At 40.3% G+C, this 20,508-nt stretch overlaps 4 protein-coding genes and 1 long non-coding RNA gene across 5 annotated transcripts; 2 read left to right on the top strand and 3 right to left on the bottom strand.

Moving 5' to 3' along the window:
• The first annotated feature begins 578 nt into the window (after positions 1-578).
• Positions 579-16,637, top strand: NimA (Nimrod A). Its single transcript, XM_064686026.1, has 9 exons — positions 579-1,058; positions 5,797-5,971; positions 6,038-6,155; positions 6,459-7,240; positions 7,634-8,072; positions 13,436-13,654; positions 13,713-14,270; positions 14,350-14,553; positions 16,093-16,637. Exons 1-9 carry the CDS (start codon positions 732-734, stop codon positions 16,349-16,351), a joined length of 3,081 nt encoding a protein of 1,026 aa, XP_064542096.1. The 5' UTR covers positions 579-731; the 3' UTR covers positions 16,352-16,637.
• On the bottom strand, positions 8,301-11,289 carry LOC135431073 (mucin-2-like). Its single transcript, XM_064686002.1, has one exon. The coding sequence runs from the start codon at positions 11,216-11,218 to the stop codon at positions 8,711-8,713; it is 2,508 nt and encodes an 835-aa protein (XP_064542072.1). The 5' UTR covers positions 11,219-11,289; the 3' UTR covers positions 8,301-8,710.
• LOC135431080 (tenascin-like) lies at positions 11,372-14,443 on the bottom strand. The gene is made up of 2 exons (XM_064686014.1): positions 14,314-14,443; positions 11,372-12,782 (listed from the first exon to the last, which is right to left on the bottom strand). The coding sequence occupies exon 2, from the start codon at positions 12,682-12,684 to the stop codon at positions 11,671-11,673; it is 1,014 nt and encodes a 337-aa protein (XP_064542084.1). The 5' UTR covers positions 12,685-12,782; positions 14,314-14,443; the 3' UTR covers positions 11,372-11,670.
• Positions 16,306-19,258, bottom strand: NimB2 (Nimrod B2). Its single transcript, XM_064686009.1, has 3 exons — positions 18,804-19,258; positions 17,591-18,127; positions 16,306-16,718 (listed from the first exon to the last, which is right to left on the bottom strand). The coding sequence occupies exons 1-3, from the start codon at positions 19,151-19,153 to the stop codon at positions 16,406-16,408; spliced, it is 1,200 nt and encodes a 399-aa protein (XP_064542079.1). The 5' UTR covers positions 19,154-19,258; the 3' UTR covers positions 16,306-16,405.
• LOC135431086 (uncharacterized) lies at positions 18,034-18,832 on the top strand. Its single transcript, XR_010436724.1, has 2 exons — positions 18,034-18,175; positions 18,254-18,832. It is a non-coding gene; the product is annotated as an uncharacterized LOC135431086 (long non-coding RNA).
• Positions 19,259-20,508: the final 1,250 nt, after the last annotated feature.

The raw sequence follows: 20,508 nt of genomic DNA, 5'->3' as shown, positions 1-20,508 counted from the left end.
ACGAAAGTTAAAGAAAGTGCTAGAACAATATTCAAATACAGAAGACCTTGAGTTTGCGAAAATAATAGTTTTAAAGACTTAACTATGGAAAGTTTCTTAAAGAGTTAAACATATTAAATTAATGCAAAAAATAAACATTTAAATGAGCATTTCTTGTTTATAAGAAGAGTAAAATAATAATTATAATATAATTATATTAAATATAATTTGAAAAGGTTTTAAAAATGTATTCCAAATAAACTTCTAATAAGAAAAATATTTTTAAAACAAAATTAAGTATATTGCATAAAATAGTAAAAAAAAAATAAAACAAATAAAATAAATGAGAATATAATTATTAAAAATTTTTTATAAAACAAAGCAGAATATAACTTAATATAACATAACATACGATTTTATCATATTTAAAACAAAGTTTTATAAATTGCACAAAGAAAATATAAAAAAAATATACAAACACTAAATTATAACAATTTTTTTTGTTATAAATACAAAAACATGAAGTTTCTATAAAACTAAAAAAAAAAAACAAACAAACATCTTAATAATTGACTACAACAAAATTTAAATAACAATAATAAATATAAAAAATTAAAGTAAGAGCATAAAAATCAATACTGCAAATATAATCCTTGTGTAAACAATAATGATGAGCTGCTTGCTTGACTGAATAATAACAAAACAACAACTAAAATTCTTTGGTAAAAAGCAGAGCAAAGCTAAATTAAGACATGAAACTCTCACGAGTGTGTAGCTACTTGCAGCAGCCACTGTTGCTGCTGCTGTTGCTGTTGTTGCAACCTGGCTGCATTAGCAGCCAGAACAGCAGCCTGCGCGTGAATACATACCTCAAGGATGTGAATGTGAATGCGACGGCCGTGGCGCTGCCTTCCATACAAAGTGCGGGCAATATATGCACACGCGAGGAGCCGTACGTGGAGGTAGTGCAGGTGCCGGAGGTGCAGCCGGTGCGGGTGCGCACGTCCACCTGGTGCTTGGAGATACCGCCGCGCTGCTCCTCATACAAGACGGAAATGCGCGAGGTGATGAAGGTGCAGGTGAGTGCAGGTGCTTGCCACTGCCGGCTATGCCTTTAGCGGGGCAGCGATTGCGTCAGCGCAACACCTTCCAGCCGTGGCCAGTCTTGGCCAACATGCCCCACAAACCTGATTCCATTTGCCACATATGCCAAATTGTTAACCAGGAAGTCGCGCGCCTGGCCATATTCCATAAATTGCCATTATTTTTGCCCGATTTAATGGGTTCTGTCAAAAAGAAACACACATTTAGTAGATATATATATATATATATATATATATATACTTATAAAAGTTGCGCAAGCGCCAAGCGGAAAAATCTGCGGCAGAGAACGGAAGTCGCAGCTGTGTGTTACATGAAAAGTCTTTGTAAAGCATCGACCGGTTTTAACCCATACTTCAAGCACAGGTAACGTCCTTGGCTGTCAAAGTTTCTATGAACTTTTGGGCAACCATGTCGTATGCGTGATATTTGATTTGAATTTAAAGCGAACTTTGCATACTCTAATAACAACATACGTAGATGGTAGAGCTAAGTTTCGTATTGCAGTTCAGTTTGGGTTTTTTAACCAATTTTTAACTTTCTACAAATATTATATTTACAGTTATTTCAAATTCTTGTAGCTGCAAACGTAAATTCTGAATCTATAACAAATTTAATTAATTTAGGCCCATAATAAACTATACGTATCTCACTTGGCTGGCACACACTTAAATATAAATGTTTTCTTGAGATAAAAGAAAACGCGAAAAATCGAGAAAAACGAGTGGCTGCCGGTTGCTTGTTTTAGATGGACGGGGGAGGGGAAGGGGAGGGCGCCTAATCAGGCTCGGCTGGTTTTATTTGACTTTTTGTTTCTTTCTGGGAATTAACAGAAATAATTATGTCATGGTGTCAGTGTTGGAAAGTGCAAATGAAAAGCGGAAAATCGAACACAGCCAGGCTAGCGAAAATATGAACTGTTCCACTAGCTGAGCTCAGCTCAGCTCGGCTCAGCTCATGTGGAGGCTGCTGCAGTTGACGCCGAAGCTGTTGACACACTTTCGATTGCGTCATCGCAACGCTCGTTCCAACTGGCCATAAGATGCAGCCAGTTTTGGCTTAGTTCAGTTCCAACTCTAATTATGTGTGCACAAGCGTGCGTTGCATGTGTCTATGGCTATGGCTGCAAATTAATTTCATAATTTAACTATTTTAGATGCCGAAACCAAATAAAAATATATATATAGCTGAATAATAAAATACGAAATTATAAGCCCAGCCTAAGAACTGTAGCTCACACAGAAAGTGAGCTTGCATATTCAATTTTAAGACACTATAGACACTCATATAGAAATCGATCTCAGATAGACAGCTGGACATAAGCAGAGCGGTTTAAGTTGCTATTAAATTAAGAAGTTGGTGACAGTAGAGCCTGCATATTAAATTTTAAGACGTCAGCTCTTGTAGAAGCTGAGTTCATTTAGACCACAATTTTACTTTCTTCAGTTGCAACATCGATTTTTTGAATCGAACTTCTAGAGCAGCTGAGTTCAGATAGGTAATTTGGACACAGAAATGATTGCTTTGTTAGGAAAGCAGTTTCGGATTGGCATTTTTGGCGCTCAGTAGCTGTGGCTTAGATTTTTGCAATGCCTGACAAAAATATATTTGTACGGTAAAAATGCCGCAGCTAATTGCCAATTGCGTTTAATTAATTAACATGAAACAGAAATCGCTTGAGGAGTGCCAAAAAGCCATTTACGAGACATGAGACTGTGGAAAACTAGTTTTCCGCATAAGATTTGTAATGTTGCCAAAGTGCCGAAAGATATTCCCCCTACAAAGATTTTCACAAATCAAGTGAATTATATAAAACAAACAGAAAAATAAATAAAAGGCAGGCGCCACAATGATTGATGGGCCTGACAGTGCGCGGGAGGAGGGGCACAAGAGCTGGAAGCTGTACGAGTTGTGGCCGTAATATGATCACTCGCATTTGTTCAAACATTGCTCAACATGTATTCAATTACCTAAGCAAGTACTACGCACGAGTATTGTACAAATAATATTCATTTATGGTGAACATTCGACAAAAGGCTGCATTAAAAGCTGCGCTTAATTATGCTTACAATGAAACGGACAGAGCACACGAATCGTAATATCTGTGTTTATATTAAAATTTCCGCCTTATTAATTTATGCTACGCACACACAGACACAGATACAGATACATATACAGATACAGATACAGATACAGATACAAATGCACAGCTGCAGATACACTTTGATCAACAAGGGAGAGAACAATGCGTAAGTTGTCCGGGAATTCGACTGAATGAAAAAAAAGCTGGGCATGCTTCGGGACACTCACAAATGATTGTGAGAAACGCTTGACATTCCGATTATTCAATTAAATTGGCAACTCAAGGGGTGTGTGTGTATCTGTGTGATGTGTAATGTGCGTATGTGTGGGTGTGGTCTGTGCATGTCTCAGATTTAACATAATCAGCACTTTCGTCTTTTGTAACTGCCCAGCACCGAGCAGAGTTACAAAGTTCAACGAGTTGACATTGAATGTGAGAGGACAATGTGCTTAACATTCAATTAATCGCAGATCCGACTCGAAAATTACGTTAAATAGGATGGATCAAAGTTAATGTATGGCTAGTTGTTATACATTTTAAATGCTTCAATTGACAATCATTCTGTTAAATTTAATAAATGTTATAAATGTTACTGATCAGGTCTAACTATTGGCATTCGATAATTTCTATTCTAAATTTTGACATTTGTCTAAAATGTTTTATAAAAATTGTTTCTTTTCTGAGGTCCCTAAATTCTGGTCCCCTTTCTTTTCTCTCGTTCTTTTCTATCTTCTATCTAAAAAAGGGTTAACTAGTACAAATCGAACTCCATAAAACCCAATTAATCATTGAAATATATTATAATTGGAATATCTCGAGCATTAAATACGATTTTTGGACAATATAAATACGTTTTTGTGTGGATCGCAGGAACGGACGTTATTTATCCCAGTTGTTAATTAAAATTCGTTATTCGTTAATTAAATTTGTTAATTAAAATATATGTGTATTCTTGAATTAAGTCGGACTTTTAAGCGCATAAAAGGTTGCGATTTATTTAATTCTATTGCATATTCTTGGGCTCATGACAAAATATATATTTGTGGGCTACTTTTAGGCACAACATACATGATTGTTGTTCAATATTTTAAGAGTAGTACGAAATGCTAAATAGAATTTTAGTACAAGTATCGCTTGAGTATATATAGTACAAATAGTGTCGAATAAATAAATATTTATATACCTCATTTCTTTAAACACGTCTCAACAAAATCAAAGCTTTAATTAATTATTTTAGTTACATAACATTTAAAATTAGTTCCGATTAGTATTTAAAATAATTTGTAATATATATGTGACACTTGTCTTTACATTTATGTTTAGACGTCATAGGATCTGCGATTCCTTAGTTTATAAATTAAATACACAACAATTACAATAACAAGGAGCGTAGCAACGACAATAAGGACGCCCCATAGGTCGTGTGGTTTTGGTGGGTTGGGTGGATTAGGTCTTGGGGTGGTTGTTGTTGTTGTTGTTGTTGAAGTAGTTGATGTTGTGCTTGTTGTGGGTTCTGTTTCAGTTGACTCAGTTGAGCTAGAGAGCGGTTGTTCTGATGTTGACACTGGTCGATGATCGGCCTCAGCCTCTACGTTAAATGTCAAAGTCTCAATTTCCTGGGCGGTGGCAAAAGCCAATAGCAACAGCAGCCAAGTACCGAAAAGCAAACTCGAAAACTGAAAGCGTTGCATTTTGTTTTTTGTAATTTTTGAAAATATTTAAAACAAGTGCTGCGCGTTTGCAATCGGTATGCGAACTGAAGACCGAGCAACAATTCGGCAAATCCACTCAAGAAACTTTGAGCCGCAACAGGAAGCGGTCTTTGATAATGCTCACATGTACATAAATTTAAATATTTTTTCTTGCAGGCTAGCATTGAATGCATGACTAAACATACTGCTCATTGAGTTTATCATCATTTTGACTAATATGAGTAATATTTATGGCAGAGCACATAATACTCTCGCAACGTCAGGCGGCGTAACTTTGATTAACAAGTGGAATTTGTGACCACTTTCAGGGCTTAAGGGCTTAGTTTATACAAGGAGATACACACCAGACTGAACAGATCGCTTGTATAGCTTTCTTAAGAACTTTGCGGTTCTATCTTTAGGAAACTTTAATTTCAACTTCATGCCTTGGCTTGCCTAGCCATTGGTATGCTGCTTGAACTCGTTGCGAATTATAAGGCGTAAGGCAAAGAAAAGCAGAAAGGCCGAACTTAGCTTGTAGGCAAAAGCCAGGATTTGCGATTGGAAAACATTTTATACTCTAGTAAATTTATATGCCAAGGACTAAATTGGTCTTATTATATTTTCTTAAAGGAATTTAAGATAATTATTAAAATAAATATCATATATATATACAAGATGAGTAACATCTTAAGCATGTTACTTAAGTTTGTATAGTACTTTTAGGATGTGAATTACAACGATATGTGTATTAGAAATTTCTCATTACTTTCAGATATCATTAAAAAATGATATTTTAGTTAAAAATAGAATAAAACTTTGCTTTCATATCAATATAAGTTAATTCTCACTTACCCTCTCCTCTCCCTCTGTGTCACTGTCTCTCCCGTTCTTTCAATTTGCTCTCTCGCTGATTCATTTCCTCACTTCCATTTTTTTTAGAGAGTCAACAAAACGCGCACAGTTCGCTTTTGCTGTCAAGGCTATGAGGGCAATCTGTCGGATAGCCACGCCAGCTGCCGGCCCATTTGTCGCGGCGGCTGTGGGCGTGGCAATTGCCTAATGCCCGATACCTGCAGCTGCGAGGAGGGCTACACCGGCAAACACTGCACCCAGCGTGAGTAGAGTACAATAATTCCTTGCAAGCCATATCTTTGATGTCCGTCCATTTTCTTGTCGTCAGGCTGCGATCACGATCGCTGGGGACTGGACTGCAAGAATCAATGCCAATGTCAAAATGATGCGGTTTGCGACAATAAGGCAGGCGGTTGCCATTGCATTGCCGGCTGGGCGGGTAAATTGTAAGTTAATTGTTATCAATACACTCAGAGAAAAACTTTGTTCTTATCATTTGAAGTTAATTCTGTTTTTCTGATCTTTGATCTTAAATTGGCTCAAAACGTAGCAAAAATTAAATGGAATTCAGTTTATCAAATTGAAGAAGTGCAATTTTAAAATTGTTAGATAAGTAATCAAAATTTTGTTTTCAATTTAAGAAGCTTTAAACTTATACGCATAGTTTTTTAGGATTCGCAGCCAAAACCTTTAAGTTTTTCTTTGAGTGTAGTGTATAGTAAGATCTGTGATATATTACATTCTTTTAGCTGCGAGCGGCCGTGTCCAGTGGGCACACATGGCGTCATGTGCCGCAAGAGGTGCGAGTGTCCAGGGAAACGCTGTCATCCACAGACCGGCGATTGCGCGGCAGAGGAAAGCGCTGGAGCCGTCAATGTGAGTCACGTTGTGCTGGAGACCATCAACTCGACCATGGCAAATCTGACGCACAATATCAACAAGATTGCCAATCGCATTGGCAGCATGTCCGAGGTCAACCACATCCAGGCGACGCCCAGTGCCCTGCCAGAGGTCATACTGATCAAACAGCCCTTACAGGAGGCCGCGCACACGCCCAAGATCATATTGCACGAATCGAGCAATGCGTTGCTGGAGAATCTACATACCGCAGCAGCGGCGGGTGTGCCAACACCCGAGGTCATACATGTCATCACAAATGCCGGCGGCAGTGGCGCGCAGGAGCATTCGCCTCAGCTGAATCTGGCCGGTTTCGCTGCCGGCGAAAGTAATCCCAGTCGCAGCGCCCATGATCAAGATTCCAACCTGCAGAGTACTTTGATTGTGATGCTGCTCATGCTGATGATTGTCATCGCACTGGGCTTCCTCTATGTCTACAGACGTCAGCACTTGCACAAGGAGGCCGTCGTATATAATGCCAATGGCACGTTCAGTTCCCCACAGGGGCATGGCACTGGCCATGCCAATCCCGAGGTTGTGATCAGTGAGTCCGGCGCACTGGGCAAAATCTTTCATGGACCGCTGCCAAAGCCTCCTGCCACATTGGCTTCCAATCAATCCCAAACGAACGAGGGTATGTAAGTGTCGCCCCGCCTATAAAAAGGGCGGTTCGATGAATAACTTGATTAATGCTTTGCCAAATGTTGGTTGACTTCCGCTTCTGGACTAAATATATAGGGTCAAAATATTTTCTGAAAATATAGAAAAAAGCGTATAAATTAGATAAACTATACATTAATATAAACAAATGATAACATTTATAAAAAAAAATTAGTTACCTTTTTACTTTTGCTAACTTATACTTATTCCAACAGCTTAGAACGTAAGCTTCTACTCTAAAATGCATTTGAATGGGTTCATATATAGATTATATTATGCTTTGCATTTGTTCATATTTAATATCAAGTTATTCATCGCATTAGCCATTTATGAAATCAAACTAAGCTAATTTTTTGATCACTTGCAGCATCCTTGCCTGAAGTATATGATACGCCGAGCAATAACTCTTCAATAACTACGCAACCCTATGCCTATGCGAGAAAGGAATCACTTTACTCGGTCATCTCGCCCAAGTCTCGCAAGGGCAGCCTCGACTCGCATCTGTATGACGAGATACGCTATCATCAGCAGCACCACCACCAGCACCATCAGCACCACCATCAACAGCAGCATCCACAACACCAACCACATGCCTCGCAGCAGCCACGTTATCAGCATTCAACCACAGCAACCGCTTTTTTGCCTCCACCCCCGCCACTTCGTCATGGTCAGTCGCACCACCAACAGCACCACCAGCATACTAGCACACCGGCTGGCTCTCATGTTTCGCACTTGATCATACCGCCGCAGAACGCCAACTTTCTGCAGGTGCCCAATCAGATTACAACTCACAAAATCGCCCATTTGTAGATTTTACAGTCAACATTTACGTTCGTTTAAGAATTTGACCGATTTTTATAGGCCGAATAACCATGAAATCGAAAAGCACTAAGAATTTAGAAACATAAAATAAACAAACAAAATACATCATGGAAATTGTTAAATATAAAATTGACTTTTCATATTTGTTGTATTATAAACAGATCTACGGCAGCGCTACAAAACACCATCAGAAATATTATTAACAATATATGTATGTAGGCACCATTGTACGGCTTTCAAATTCTTTTATTGCCATATAATCTTTACTTTTGTATAATAAAAAAAATATATACAAACAATTTAAGCAAATGCTTGTTTTATTTTTATTTGGATTATTATTATCTTGAATTCCGCTTAAAACAAAATATTGTTTGTGGGAGTTGCTGATGGAATCGTATCGCATTTGTAGAATAGATTGCTGTTGTTGGCATTGTTGTAGGCGTGGTTGTTGATTCATTTGTTATTGCTTAAATTGTAGAAATGCTTTTTAATAGAAGGGCTATTCAATTGTTTGTTGTTGTTGGTGTAGCTGTTGAATCTATAGCTTTTGATCGAGCTGTTGTTGTTGATGTAGGAGTTGTAGAGTCGGTGTTGTACTGGGTGGATTTCAATATTCTATTATTCAATATTCGATCATTGGGGTTGTAGATGGAACTTGGCAATCGGTTGTAGACCTCGTTGTTGTTGTTGTAACAGTTGTTGATTCGGTTGTTGTAGAATTTGTTGTGCTGGGTGGAATTGTGGATTCGGTTGTTGATGGCGTTGCGGTCTTAGATGGAACTGGGCTATCTGTTGTTGAAGTTGTTGAATGGGTTGTTAAGTTGGTTGTTGTTGGTGAACTTGTAGAATTAGTTGTTGAGTCGGTTGTTGTTGTAGAATTTGTTGTGCTAGGTGGAATTGTGGATTCGGTTGTTGATGTCGTTGCGGTCGTAGATGGGACAGGGCTTTCTGTTGTTGAAGTTGTTGAATGGGTTGTTAGGTTGGTTGTTGTTGTTGTTGGTGAACTTGTAGAATTAGTTGTTGACTCGGTTGTTGTTGTAGAATTTGTTGTGCTAGGTGGAATTGTGGATTCGGTTGTTGATGTCGTTGCGGTCGTAGATGGAACTGGACTATCTGTTGTTGAAGTTGTTGAATGGGTTGTTAAGTTGGTTGTTGTTGGTGAACTTGTAGAATTAGTTGTTGAATCGGTTGTTGTTGTAGAATTTGTTGTGCTAGGTGGAATTGTGGATTCGGTTGTTAGGTTGGTTGTTGTTCTTGTTGGATAACTTGTAGAATTAGTTGTTGACTCGGTTGTTGTTGTAGAATTTTTTGTGCTAGGTGGAATTGTGGATTCGGTTGTTGATGTCGTTGCGGTCGTAGATGGAACTGGACTATCTGTTGTTGAAGTTGTTGAATGGGTTGTTAAGTTGGTTGTTGTTGGTGAACTTGTAGAATTAGTTGTTGAATCGGTTGTTGTTGTAGAATTTGTTGTGCTAGGTGGAATTGTGGATTCGGTTGTTGATGGCGTTGCGGTCGTAGATGGGACTGGGCTTTCTGTTGTTGAAGTTGTTGAATGGGTTGTTAAGTTGGTTGTTGTTGTTGGTGAACTTGTAGAATTAGTTGTTGAATCGGTTGTTGTTGTAGAATTTGTTGTGCTAGGTGGAATTGTGGATTCGGTTGTTGATGTCGTGGCGGTCGTAGATGGGACTGGGCTTTCTGTTGTTGAAGTTGTTGAATAGGTTGTAAAGTTGGTTGTTGTCGTTGGTGAACTTGCAGAATTTGTTGTGCTAGGTGGAATTGTGGATTCGGTTGTTGATGTCGTTGCGGTCGTAGATGGGACTGGGTTATCTGTTGTTGAAGTTGTTGAAGTCGATTTAGTTGTTGAGGGTGCGATAGTGGATGTTGTGGTAGATGAGGTTTCAATTGTTGTAGGTGCGAGCGTAGTAGGTTCTGCTGTTGTAGGCTCTGCTGTTGGAGTTGAAAATGTTGTTGGTTCAGGAGTAGTAGGTGCAGGGGTTGTAGGTGCTGGAGTTGTTGGTGCAGGTGTTGTAGGTTTTTGTGTTGGTGGAATTGTAGGCTCTGGTGTTGTAGGTTCAGGTGTTGTCGGATCAGGAGGTGTTGGCTCTGGTGTTGGTTCGGAGGTTGTAGGTGCGGGCGGTGTGTCCGTTGTAGGTGGGTACGTCGGCTCAGCTGTTGTGCTTGTGCATCTCGTTGTTATTGTTGGCTTAACTGTGTGATAAGTAGTTTTTGTCGGCTTCTTCGTATGTCGTGTAGTTTTCGTAGGTTTTTTTGTATGCCGTGTTGGTCTCTGTGTGTGACGAGTAGTTCTCGTTGGTCTTTTTGTATGATGGGTTGGTTTTGTTGGCTTTTTGTGGCGTGTAGTTCTACGTGTGGGATGTGTAGGACGCGTAAGTCTTTTGGTAGGATGTGTTCTTTTTGTGTGGTGTGTGGGTCTTGTAGGTCTTTTTGTGTGATGTGTGGGTCTCGTTGGTCTTTTTGTGGGATGTGTTCTTCTTGTGTGGTGTGTAGGTCTCATTGGTCTTTTTGTGTGATGTGTAGGTCGCGTTGGTCTTTTGGTAGGATGTGTTCTTCTTGTGTGGTGTGTGGGTCTTGTGGGTCTTCTTGTAAGGTGTGTGGGTCTCGGTGGTCTTTTAGTGTGATGTGTGGGTCTGGGAGGTCTTCTAGTATGATGTGTAGGTCTCGTTGGTCTTCTAGTATGATGTGTTCTTCTTGTGTGGTGTGTTGGTCTCGGTGGCCTTCTTGTGCGGTGTGTTGGTCTCGGTGGTCTTCTGGTGTGATGAGTTGGCCTTGGTCTTCTAGTGTGATTTGTGGGTCTCGGTCTTCTTGTAAAGTATGTATTTCTTCGTCGCCATTTACTTGTTTGTAAGATGTGTGTTGCAGTTGATGTCATAGTTTCTTGAGTTGATGTAATTTTTAAGGCAGTTAAAGGTCTGCATTTCAATATTCCTACAATAGTCGAAGTACTTTCTCCAGCCTGGCATTCAGTATTCGCTTTAAAACAATCGTTTGTGCACCTCTTGGTATTCACATCAGCAACTTCATTAAGCGAATTTGATTTCTGACCGCTGATAGAAAGGATAAGGCAGAACACAACGGTCTTGCACAGAAGTCCTGAGAGTCTATATGACATTCTTTCCTTTAGAAGTTTTGCCTCCCTTTAGTTTATGCCCACGACTGTTTAAGTACAGTAAAAGTTTTCACTTTTTATAAAACAGAAATTTATATTGTTCAAATCTGCGGGTGTGGTTTTAATAACCTGTATTTAACAATATTAATTACAATTAAATGCGGGATATATGTATAGTATGGTAGTCGATTTACTAAAAGAAGCCCAATATGTGACTTTAATACTTCGAACTTGTATTTATAGATTCAAAAGATTTCTTTGCACTTCATTTATGTAAACCGTACCTCGAATTTATAATAATAGTTTTCAACATTGCAATTTCGCCTCTCCTACTGCTTATGCTTACAATATATTAAATTAAAATTTTATTTTTAAGTCGGATAACACGTTCATTTGAATTTAATTCAATTATTAATCATACAAATTAGATAACTTTTTTTTATATTTTTTTTTTATTAACGATAGGTTGTGGGGGTAGCCCCGTAAGCGCCGCGTTGCTTGTGTCTGTACAACATGAATCCACCAAATCCTACTAGGCAAGCCACTAGAATAATAATTCCCGTAATGGCCCATGGACTCAAGCCAGATTTTACTGGATGTGGTTTGGGTTTAGGGGTTGGTTTGACAGATGTTGTAATTTCTTTTTGTTTTTGTGTGGTTGTTGGATTCTGTGTGGAAGTTGTAGGTGGTGTTGTAGTTGTTGATGTCGTTGTTGATGTCGTTGTTGATGGTGTTGTTGATGTAGTTGTTGATGGTGTTGTTGATGTCGTTGTTGACGTCGTTGTTGATGGTGTTGTTGATGTTGTTGTTGATGGTGTCGTTGATGTTGTTGTTGTTGTGGTGCTGTGGGTTACAGGTGCTATAATTTCCACAGTTTCATTCCTAACTTCTGTGCTCCCAAGCGGCTTGCTACAATTGATGGCACCACCCACGCCATAATTTTCAAAGCCCTCTGCACAAGTGCAGCTGCCAGTTAAACAGTTTTGGTTTTCCAAACACTGTGGAATGCACTTATTCTCCACACAGTTCTCGCTACCTAGTTTCTTGTAGAATCCTTCCTTGCAAATGCATGTACTATTCAAACAATCTCCATTTAGGCCACAACCTTCGGGGCAGTTATTATTCGTATTCTCAGCTGGCTTGCTACAATTGATGGCACCACCCTCGCCATAATTTTCAAAGCCCTCTGCGCAAGTGCAGCTGCCAGTCACACACTTTTGGTTTTCCAAACATTGCGGAATGCACTTATTCTCAATGCAGGTCTCGCTACCTAGTTTCCTATAGAATCCATCCTTGCAACTGCATTCGCCATTCTGACAATCGTTTTGGCTACATCCTTCGATGCAGTTGTTTAAAAGTTCCGTCTCGGGTTTCTCCAAGTCCTGAGCAGTCGTTTTAGAAATGGCGCAAGCCAGAACAAGCAATACCAAGGTACTAGGTAGTAAGCCCGAATAATTACAGAATCTCATTTTTAATATTACGAATAATACAAGTTTTTTCTTTTAAGAATAACCAACTGACCATAAAGTTTTCTGTTACAACTGAGCGGAACTCGATCAGGGTTTCCCTTTTTATAGAGAGAGAGAAAGAAAGAGCTAATGGTGGAATATGCTGGTATAGGCTATAAAAATATGAATCTTATGAATATATATATTATTGGATTGTAATTTGAATGAGGGTATTTAAGCTAATATTAACTGATGACTTTTACATTTGTACGAAATTCTCAAGAAATTTACAAACTTAGAATGTGAGCAAATTTCTGTGTAATTATTGATCCGGGGATTCAATTTCAGTCTGTCCCCTTTCGATTATATTATAAATAATTTTACTATAATTTTTTGGAATGGCAAATGGAATTGGGCCTCAGAAACAGACTTGAGCCTTTTCGTGACAAGCTCTTCCAATTAAATTAAATATAGAGTGATGTATGAAGAGGAGTTTAAGAAATTCATAGAAAAATATAGCATAAGTAAAAATAAATATTCAACAATTGATTTAAATAGAATTTCAATCTCTGCTATTCTTAAATGTATTTTGTAAATATTCAGAAACACCCAGAAATGAAAGATGAAAGATGTGTGCCTAAGAAAAAAGCTAAGCTATGCTCTCTAGTCCCTGAACTGATTGGTCTGAGAATAACGAGAGAATTTAGCTGAGCGCGAGCTGTGGCTGATAAGGCATTGCGCTGGCCACGAGATGCTCATTCCCTAGATGAAGCTGGAGCGGCGAACAACGAGAGATGCGCTGGAATTGTAGCTGGACCGAGCCGCTGTTGCTTATGCTGCTGGCAGCGACGTTGCCGTCGACGTCGACGCCGACGGCCAGCTTGGCAGCAGTGTCAGCAGCGGGTGTGGAGCTTTACGGCGACATACACACACCCGGCGAGTTTGAGTCACTTAGTCAAACGCGTCCGAATCTCTGTCAGCGCGAGCTGCCGTAAGTATGACACACAGTGCCACCAGATGACCTTAAAAAAGATCGAATATTTCCGTAGTGCCATATTCTTTCAGACGCACAAGGAGACGCCGGTGCGCGGCAATGGCTCCAGCATTTATTATCAACGCATTGAGCAGTGCTGTGAGGGCTATCGCCCGGATCCGTACAATGGACACTGTGTGCCGGATTGTGGGCACAGTTCGCCGGATAATTGCCGCAATGGCTTCTGTCGCGCAACGGGACGCTGCGAATGCTTTGCGGAATTTGTCCGCAACGAGCAGGGTGCTTGCATACACACCTGCCCGATTGCCTGCCAACATGGTCGCTGCTATCTGAATGGCACCTGTGCCTGCCATGCGGGCTACACATTGGAAGCGGAGACGCGCCTCTTTTGTCGCGCCCACTGCCCCAAGGGCTGTGGCACGCATGAGCAGTGTGTGGCACCGGACAAATGCGAATGCAGCCCGGGCTATCGACGCATCCCAGAGCTGGGCTGCCAGCCCATCTGTGCGCCGGACTGCGGCTACGGCAAATGCGTGGCACCCAATGAATGCGAATGCATTCCCGGTTTCATGAAGCGGCGCCAGCGCAATGTCTGCGAGGCCGAGTGCTATCTGTGGGTACTACATGCTATACTCTCTCAATTGTTAGCAACTCACCTGGCCTGATTATTTCCTCTTCCAAATCCCCTGCAGCAACTGCGAGAATGGCTTCTGTGAGTCCCGCTTCAAGTGCCACTGCCGTGCGGGCTATCGCTATGATGACAACACCACCAGCTGCCTGCCCGTCTGCCAGGACGATTGCGGGCATGGCAATGGGGTTTGCATTGCGCCCGGAATCTGCCGCTGCTTCCAGGGCTACGAGCTGCGGGGCAACAGCTGTGAGCCTATGTGCGAGGGGTGAGTCTATACAAAAAAGAAAAAATATTAATTAACCCGTGATTTCCACTACATTGTTTTCATAGTCAGCTGTTTTGTAAACAATCTGCAGTTCCATTTTAATTGGAATGAATAGCCACCAAGCACCGATATTCCAAGATCTGTTAACATATTCTGTTAAACTCAACTGGTGCTGTTGAATAACAATATTTTACTAAGATATGAATAGTTGCTTTTTTAAGGACTTGGCTTAGCCTATTGAAAGCAAACGTCAATTAGAAGGATCGAAAATAGTTAAACCCTAAATTTGCAAACAAATTTAAGTAAATTCAAAATGCCGAATCGAAAAATCTACGAATTCCTCAACTCTCTGTATCTTGCTGTGCTACTAGGAGTTATATTAATAATAAATTAAAAGCATTCGAGAAGCTCAAATAGGCAGTAGAATAAATCGAAAATAAAATAACATATAAACTCTACAAATTTGAAAATATACTTCGGTAAACAAACATTCAACAATTTAGTACCCAAATTAAGTATAATCTTAGCTCAGCTTTGATCAGGCAACAATTTTTTTTTAAAAGTCACGAAAAACGTTTGTATGCAACTTTTTTGTTTACCATCCGATCGGCTTCAAACTCATTTTCAAATATCTTTGTTCAAATTCATTTGAGGGGTGTTTCACACTTTTCGAAAAATCCATTACTCCTTGGTGGAAATGGAGGTCAAAGATTTGGTAGGTGACGTTTCGTGATCGAAATATCATTTGAGACGTGAATCCAAACTTTCTCGTTAGAAATGCGTTTCAAAGATTTTTTGGCTAATCTTTAAGTTATGTCCGTTTTGCATCAAACTTATTTTCAGCTATTTAGAAAATTCCACCCGCAACTGTGAAAATTTGGCTAAAAAAAGTAACTTAATTTTTTTATTCATTATCGGTTTCAAATTCATTTTCAAAGATTTTTATCAGTACTTATTTGACACGCCTTCGCAAAGCTCAACGCTATTGGATCGAAAATGCGGGTCTGTAAACGCAAGTTTTTTATTCGGCCTCAAGATTCTTACCACAAGACTAACAAGGGCGGAAACCTCAGAATTCCAGCATTTGGTTCTTTATTCGATGCACTTAAAAACTTATTTTTAAATAGAAGTGGAGATCAAGATAGTAGGGGCGAGTACTTAGTGGAAAGGTAATACCTAACATTTTTAGCACAAAACGTTCCACGGGTAAGGCCGGGCAATACCCACCAGTTTATTCATAAAATACAGTGCTCAGAATTATTTCACTTATACGGAAAAAGTTCTACGCTTACTTCAGGTCTTAAAATCCATATTATAATTATTTAGTTTTTAATAAAAAAACAAGACTCATTCATACTTAATTTTAGAAAACTCAAGAAAGATAGGTACTGGAAATCTTAGGAGCAAAACCGATGTGAATTCTGCACCGACCACACTATCAACAAAGCAGAACTTCTTTTTTCTCTGACTGTATTAACCTATACACCCCTTGAATCACACCCATTTAAACACTCATGAGTACCATATGATTATTTACAGCTCCTGCGGTTACTATGGAAAATGCCTAACGCCCAACGTGTGCGGCTGTGGACCCGATGAACAGCATTGCGTAAATGGCAGCTGCGATGCCAATGGGCATTGCCAGTGCGCCGCCGGATGGACGCACTTCCTCGGCAAGTGCCTGGAGCCGCAGCAGATTGAGCAACAACTGAGCAGCCGACAACGACGCAAGGAGCGGGATGACGAGTTGAATTACGAGTTTAATGCGCTGATTGGACGTTTGTTTAATTGGTCGTAGGTTTAAGTAACATTTGAATAGTGCAAAAAATAGCGATAATTAAACTCGAGTTGATCAAACAGGCTGACAGCTCTGACGTCCCTTGATGCCGCTCTTGATGAAGCCCGGCTTGCAGATGCAAAAGTTGGGAGCACTGCAGAAGCCATTGGGGCAGCCCTGGGGACAATGCGGCTGGCAGATATTAGGCTGATGCTCATCCAAGACATAGCCCGGCTTGCACTCGCACTGATTCTGGCCAATGCAGACACCATTCAGGCAGGCTGCATCACAGTGGGGCACACACGATCCGCTCTTGCGCTCCCAATCGTAGCCGGGCGCACATTCACAGGTATTGGGCGCAACGCAACGGCCACCGTTCTTGCAGGGTCTGTGGGTTGGGAGTTGGGCAGGAGTTATATAGGTATAAATAATTAAGATCGGACTGTAAAGATGATCGTGACTCTCACTGTGACTGTTTCGGACTATGAGTGTGAATTTGTGCACTGTGACTGTTAAGACTCCGACTTTAAGGCGAAGTCAAAGACTGTTAATGTCAATGGATATTGAAAAGTGACTGAGAATAGATGGTATTGTGACTGTTTATATCGGAATGTGACTGTAAAAGTGACTCATTGTGACTGTTTCGGACTATGAGTGTGAATTTGTGCACTGTGACTGTTCATTTCGGACTGCGTGTCTGTGAAAGTTATTTTTTAGTTAAGACTCCGACTATAAGGCGAAGTCGAAGACTGTTAATGTCAATGGATATTGAAAAGTGACTGAGAATATTAGGTATTGTGACTGTTTATAACGCAATGTGACTGTAAAAGTGACTCATTGTGACTGATGGTTATTAGGAACTGTGATTTGTGGGGACAACGAGAGAACTGTGATTGCGACTGTTTATATATATTATATTAACACTGTGAATGTGTTTGTTGATAATTGACAGTGAAAGCGACAGTAACGATTGCTGTGATAGTTAAATAATTGCGACTGGGACTGTTACCGTTTATTTACGAACTGCGACTGTGATTTTGGATGCTGTGACAACAGTCGTAAGTCAGCTGTGACTGAACATTCTAAACTGTGACTGTGAGTGTTTAAATGGGAATGTGGCTGTGATTGTTTATATGGTACTGTGACTTTTATAGTTGTCTTCTGTGATTTTGATTGTCAACTGTAGGTGTGACTGTTAATGTGGGACTGTGACTGCATGTGTCGGTGCTGTGACTGTGACTGATGGTATTGCATACTTACTGCTCGCAAACGGGTTCGCAGCGTCGTTCCAGCTGCTGGTAGCCCGAGTTGCAGCTGCATTGTCCTGGCGCCGTGCATTGTCCATTTTCACAGTTATCGCAGACGGGAGCACAGCTGCCATCGGCGGCACGACGATAGCCGTGCAGGCAGTCGCATTTGTTGGGCGCCACACAGCGGCCGTTGGTGCAGCCCGGATTGCATTCCGGCAGGCAGTACTTGCGACTAACAGGGTCCAGTGTGTAGCCTTCTCGGCAGCGGCACTCGTTCTGATCATCGCACACCCCATTGCCGCAGCCCAGTGGGCAGGTGGAGATGCATTTACCCTCATCGGTCCTCACATGTCCTGGTATGCATACACAGCTATTGGGCGCCGTGCAGATGCCATTGGGGCAGTTGTCCTCGCAAATCGGCTCGCAGCGTCGATAAATATGGGGATTGCGCTCGTAGCCCTCGCAGCACACCTGAATCTGACTGAGCTCTGGGGTGGTGCCGTTGCCAACATACTTTTCCCTGGAGCCGTGCAACAACGAGGCGGTTCTATAAAGAGAAGGAGAGAGAGTGAGATAAGGTTAATAATAGGTTAAGGTATATATATAAAGAGAAGAGTGAAAGACGGAAAGAATTTTTAATAAGATAATAACAAATACTCTCATTTACATATAGGCGGAACTTAAAACCCAATAATTTTATTACAAAATATGTAATGCATTGAAAAAGACATCACTTAGTGTGAATACACATTCCTGAACCATCAAATTGAAAGAGACTTAACCAAATTGAGGTATTTTAAGTGCCCTATGCTTCTAACATGTGAACATTTTATCAACTCCGAGAAGTTAGCATTTGTTGAAGTATTTGTATAACTAGTTAAAGCATATCTTATTTCAAAAACATCTTAGCTCAGTTCTTATACATATTATTTTGCTCAGGGTCTATTCCCATTTGTTCTTTGAGTATGACATAAATAAATATGTAAACTAAATAAATATACAAATTGATAATATATATGTATGTATACAAATGAAATTAAACTTAAAGACGCATTTCATTATCAGGCAAGTCGAGGATGTCGAGGTTGTTAGTTCAATGTGTAGCTGCCCTATTTTCAATTACTTAGAACTGCGCGATAATAATTCAAGCTCATGCAATGGGAATTTACGTATGTACATATGTATATGAATAATATGACCAACATTCCACTGGTCATACTTACGGCACTTCCTTGTAACAGATGCCGCTGGCCATAGCCGAACGGGTTTTATTGATAAAGAGCGCCGTCTCATCCAGCACCTGTGGAGCTCGCGTCACCTGGTCAAGGGACTGGACGTAGTGTCCGGCTGGGCCCTGATAAGTCTCGGCGGGCACAAAATTGGCGTAGCTGCCATAGCTGCCATATTGCGTCTGGGTGTACTCGCTGCTGGCATTGCTCGACAGCTGCAGATTGCCGGCCACCTGTACAGGTTGACGGGTCTTGATGCCCGCCGTCTTGAACTGCGCCTCGCCCACACCGCAGAGGGCCAGCATCAGCGCTGCCCAGCTTAGCAGCTGCCACGATGAGCTCATGATCTCTGACGTCACTTGGCTTGCTTAGAACTCTATGTAAAACTGATTAAGTAGGCGGAGGATGAACTGCACACGTCCGCTCTTCACAGCTGCTGCACTTTAACTAAGCGCTAAACAAATTTTTTAAATTCAATTTCAAATGCCTCGCAGCGAAATCGCGAATTGCCTCTAGTCCGACCTCCGGCTTAATCAGCACCTCGCGATTTGCCTATCAATAATACTGGAGGCTACTCTCACATCTGTTGTTTATTACTGATGTTATTTTTTATATGTTGTTATTGGCGGGCCTAAGCCAAGCTCAGAGAACACAATGTTTTAATTTGCCCGCTGGCTGGCAAGCAAACAATATACAGTTCAATTTTTGAGAACTTCCGAGAAATCGATGAATGATCACCAAATGAGGCAATCATCAAGAATAACAAGTGAGAACAATTCAATCGGTCGCAGCCGACTGACGATACTCTGTTTACAATTTAAAAATAAACTGAGGCTTGATAAAATATTGATTTTATTAGGCGCTAGATATTCCCTTCCTGCTAAATTTTTATTGTTTCTTAAACTTTCAATTATTTGATATTAACTGCGATAAATTAAAATAATAAATCACAACACAGTGTGGGTCATACATATTGTATGGCAATGCATGTATGTAACGGAGAGACAGACAAGCAGATAAATGAATAAAAGTACAATTTACCAATGTTTGTATATGAGTTGTACACATATATAAATATAGAACTATCAAATTTTGAAACTTGTTAATTGAAAACTTAAACAGAGATTATTTGAAATAATTTATGTTTGTAATGGTAAATATTAAAACGAAGACAATATTTAGCTAGCCAATAAAAGCTCTAAAATACTGACTCCTTATCTCTTGCTCACACTCAGACGGCAACGGATAAAATACTGATACATATGTATGTACATACGCACGCGCTGTATCCGAACATTGAACAGAGCAGACGGACACAGACTAAATCGTTGCAATGAGCAAGAACCTACACTAAGCCGGCATATGTACTAATGCAATTACAACATTTGTAACTAAAATACGCACGTTATGCGCAATGGGCGCTCTTTGCTTAAGTTCTCTTAATTGGACGGTCAACTTAATCAACAGATGCTTATAACATTCACAATAGTTGTAGCAGCTGCAATATGCAAAATAAACTGTAATAAAAGCCCAAATTAATTATCTCCCACGCTCACTCCATCCACAATGTCAACTACATGAGCAAAACAGAGGTAGAGGTGGATAAGCGTACGTATGTAATGAAGAATTGCGAACATGAGGTTAGAAAGACAGACAGATATGCATACAACCAGACATACACACAGACAGACATACATAC

This window comes from Drosophila montana, unplaced genomic scaffold (assembly GCF_035044405.1).
Source record: "Drosophila montana isolate Dmon_TW-CO22-7 unplaced genomic scaffold, ASM3504440v1 contig_312_1, whole genome shotgun sequence".
Lineage (NCBI taxonomy): Eukaryota > Metazoa > Arthropoda > Insecta > Diptera > Drosophilidae > Drosophila > Drosophila montana.
This window is presented reverse-complemented; position numbering and strand designations above follow the sequence as displayed.

Bases quoted from the DNA above. Each gene is read 5' to 3' on its own strand.
- LOC135431073 (XM_064686002.1), bottom strand. From the start codon at position 11,218: ATGTCATATAGACTCTCAGGACTTCTGTGCAAGACCGTTGTGTTCTGC.
- NimA (XM_064686026.1), top strand. From the start codon at position 732: ATGAAACTCTCACGAGTGTGTAGCTACTTGCAGCAGCCACTGTTGCTG. The intron at 13,655-13,712 runs GTAAGTATGACA...ATATTTCCGTAG, and splicing joins CTCTGTCAGCGCGAGCTGCC to TGCCATATTCTTTCAGACGC. The intron at 14,271-14,349 runs GTGGGTACTACA...AATCCCCTGCAG, and splicing joins TGCGAGGCCGAGTGCTATCT to CAACTGCGAGAATGGCTTCT.
- LOC135431080 (XM_064686014.1), bottom strand. From the start codon at position 12,684: ATGAGATTCTGTAATTATTCGGGCTTACTACCTAGTACCTTGGTATTG.
- NimB2 (XM_064686009.1), bottom strand. From the start codon at position 19,153: ATGAGCTCATCGTGGCAGCTGCTAAGCTGGGCAGCGCTGATGCTGGCC. The intron at 18,128-18,803 runs GTAAGTATGACC...TTCTCTTTATAG, and splicing joins ATCTGTTACAAGGAAGTGCC to AACCGCCTCGTTGTTGCACG. The intron at 16,719-17,590 runs GTAAGTATGCAA...CCCAACCCACAG, and splicing joins TGCGAACCCGTTTGCGAGCA to ACCCTGCAAGAACGGTGGCC.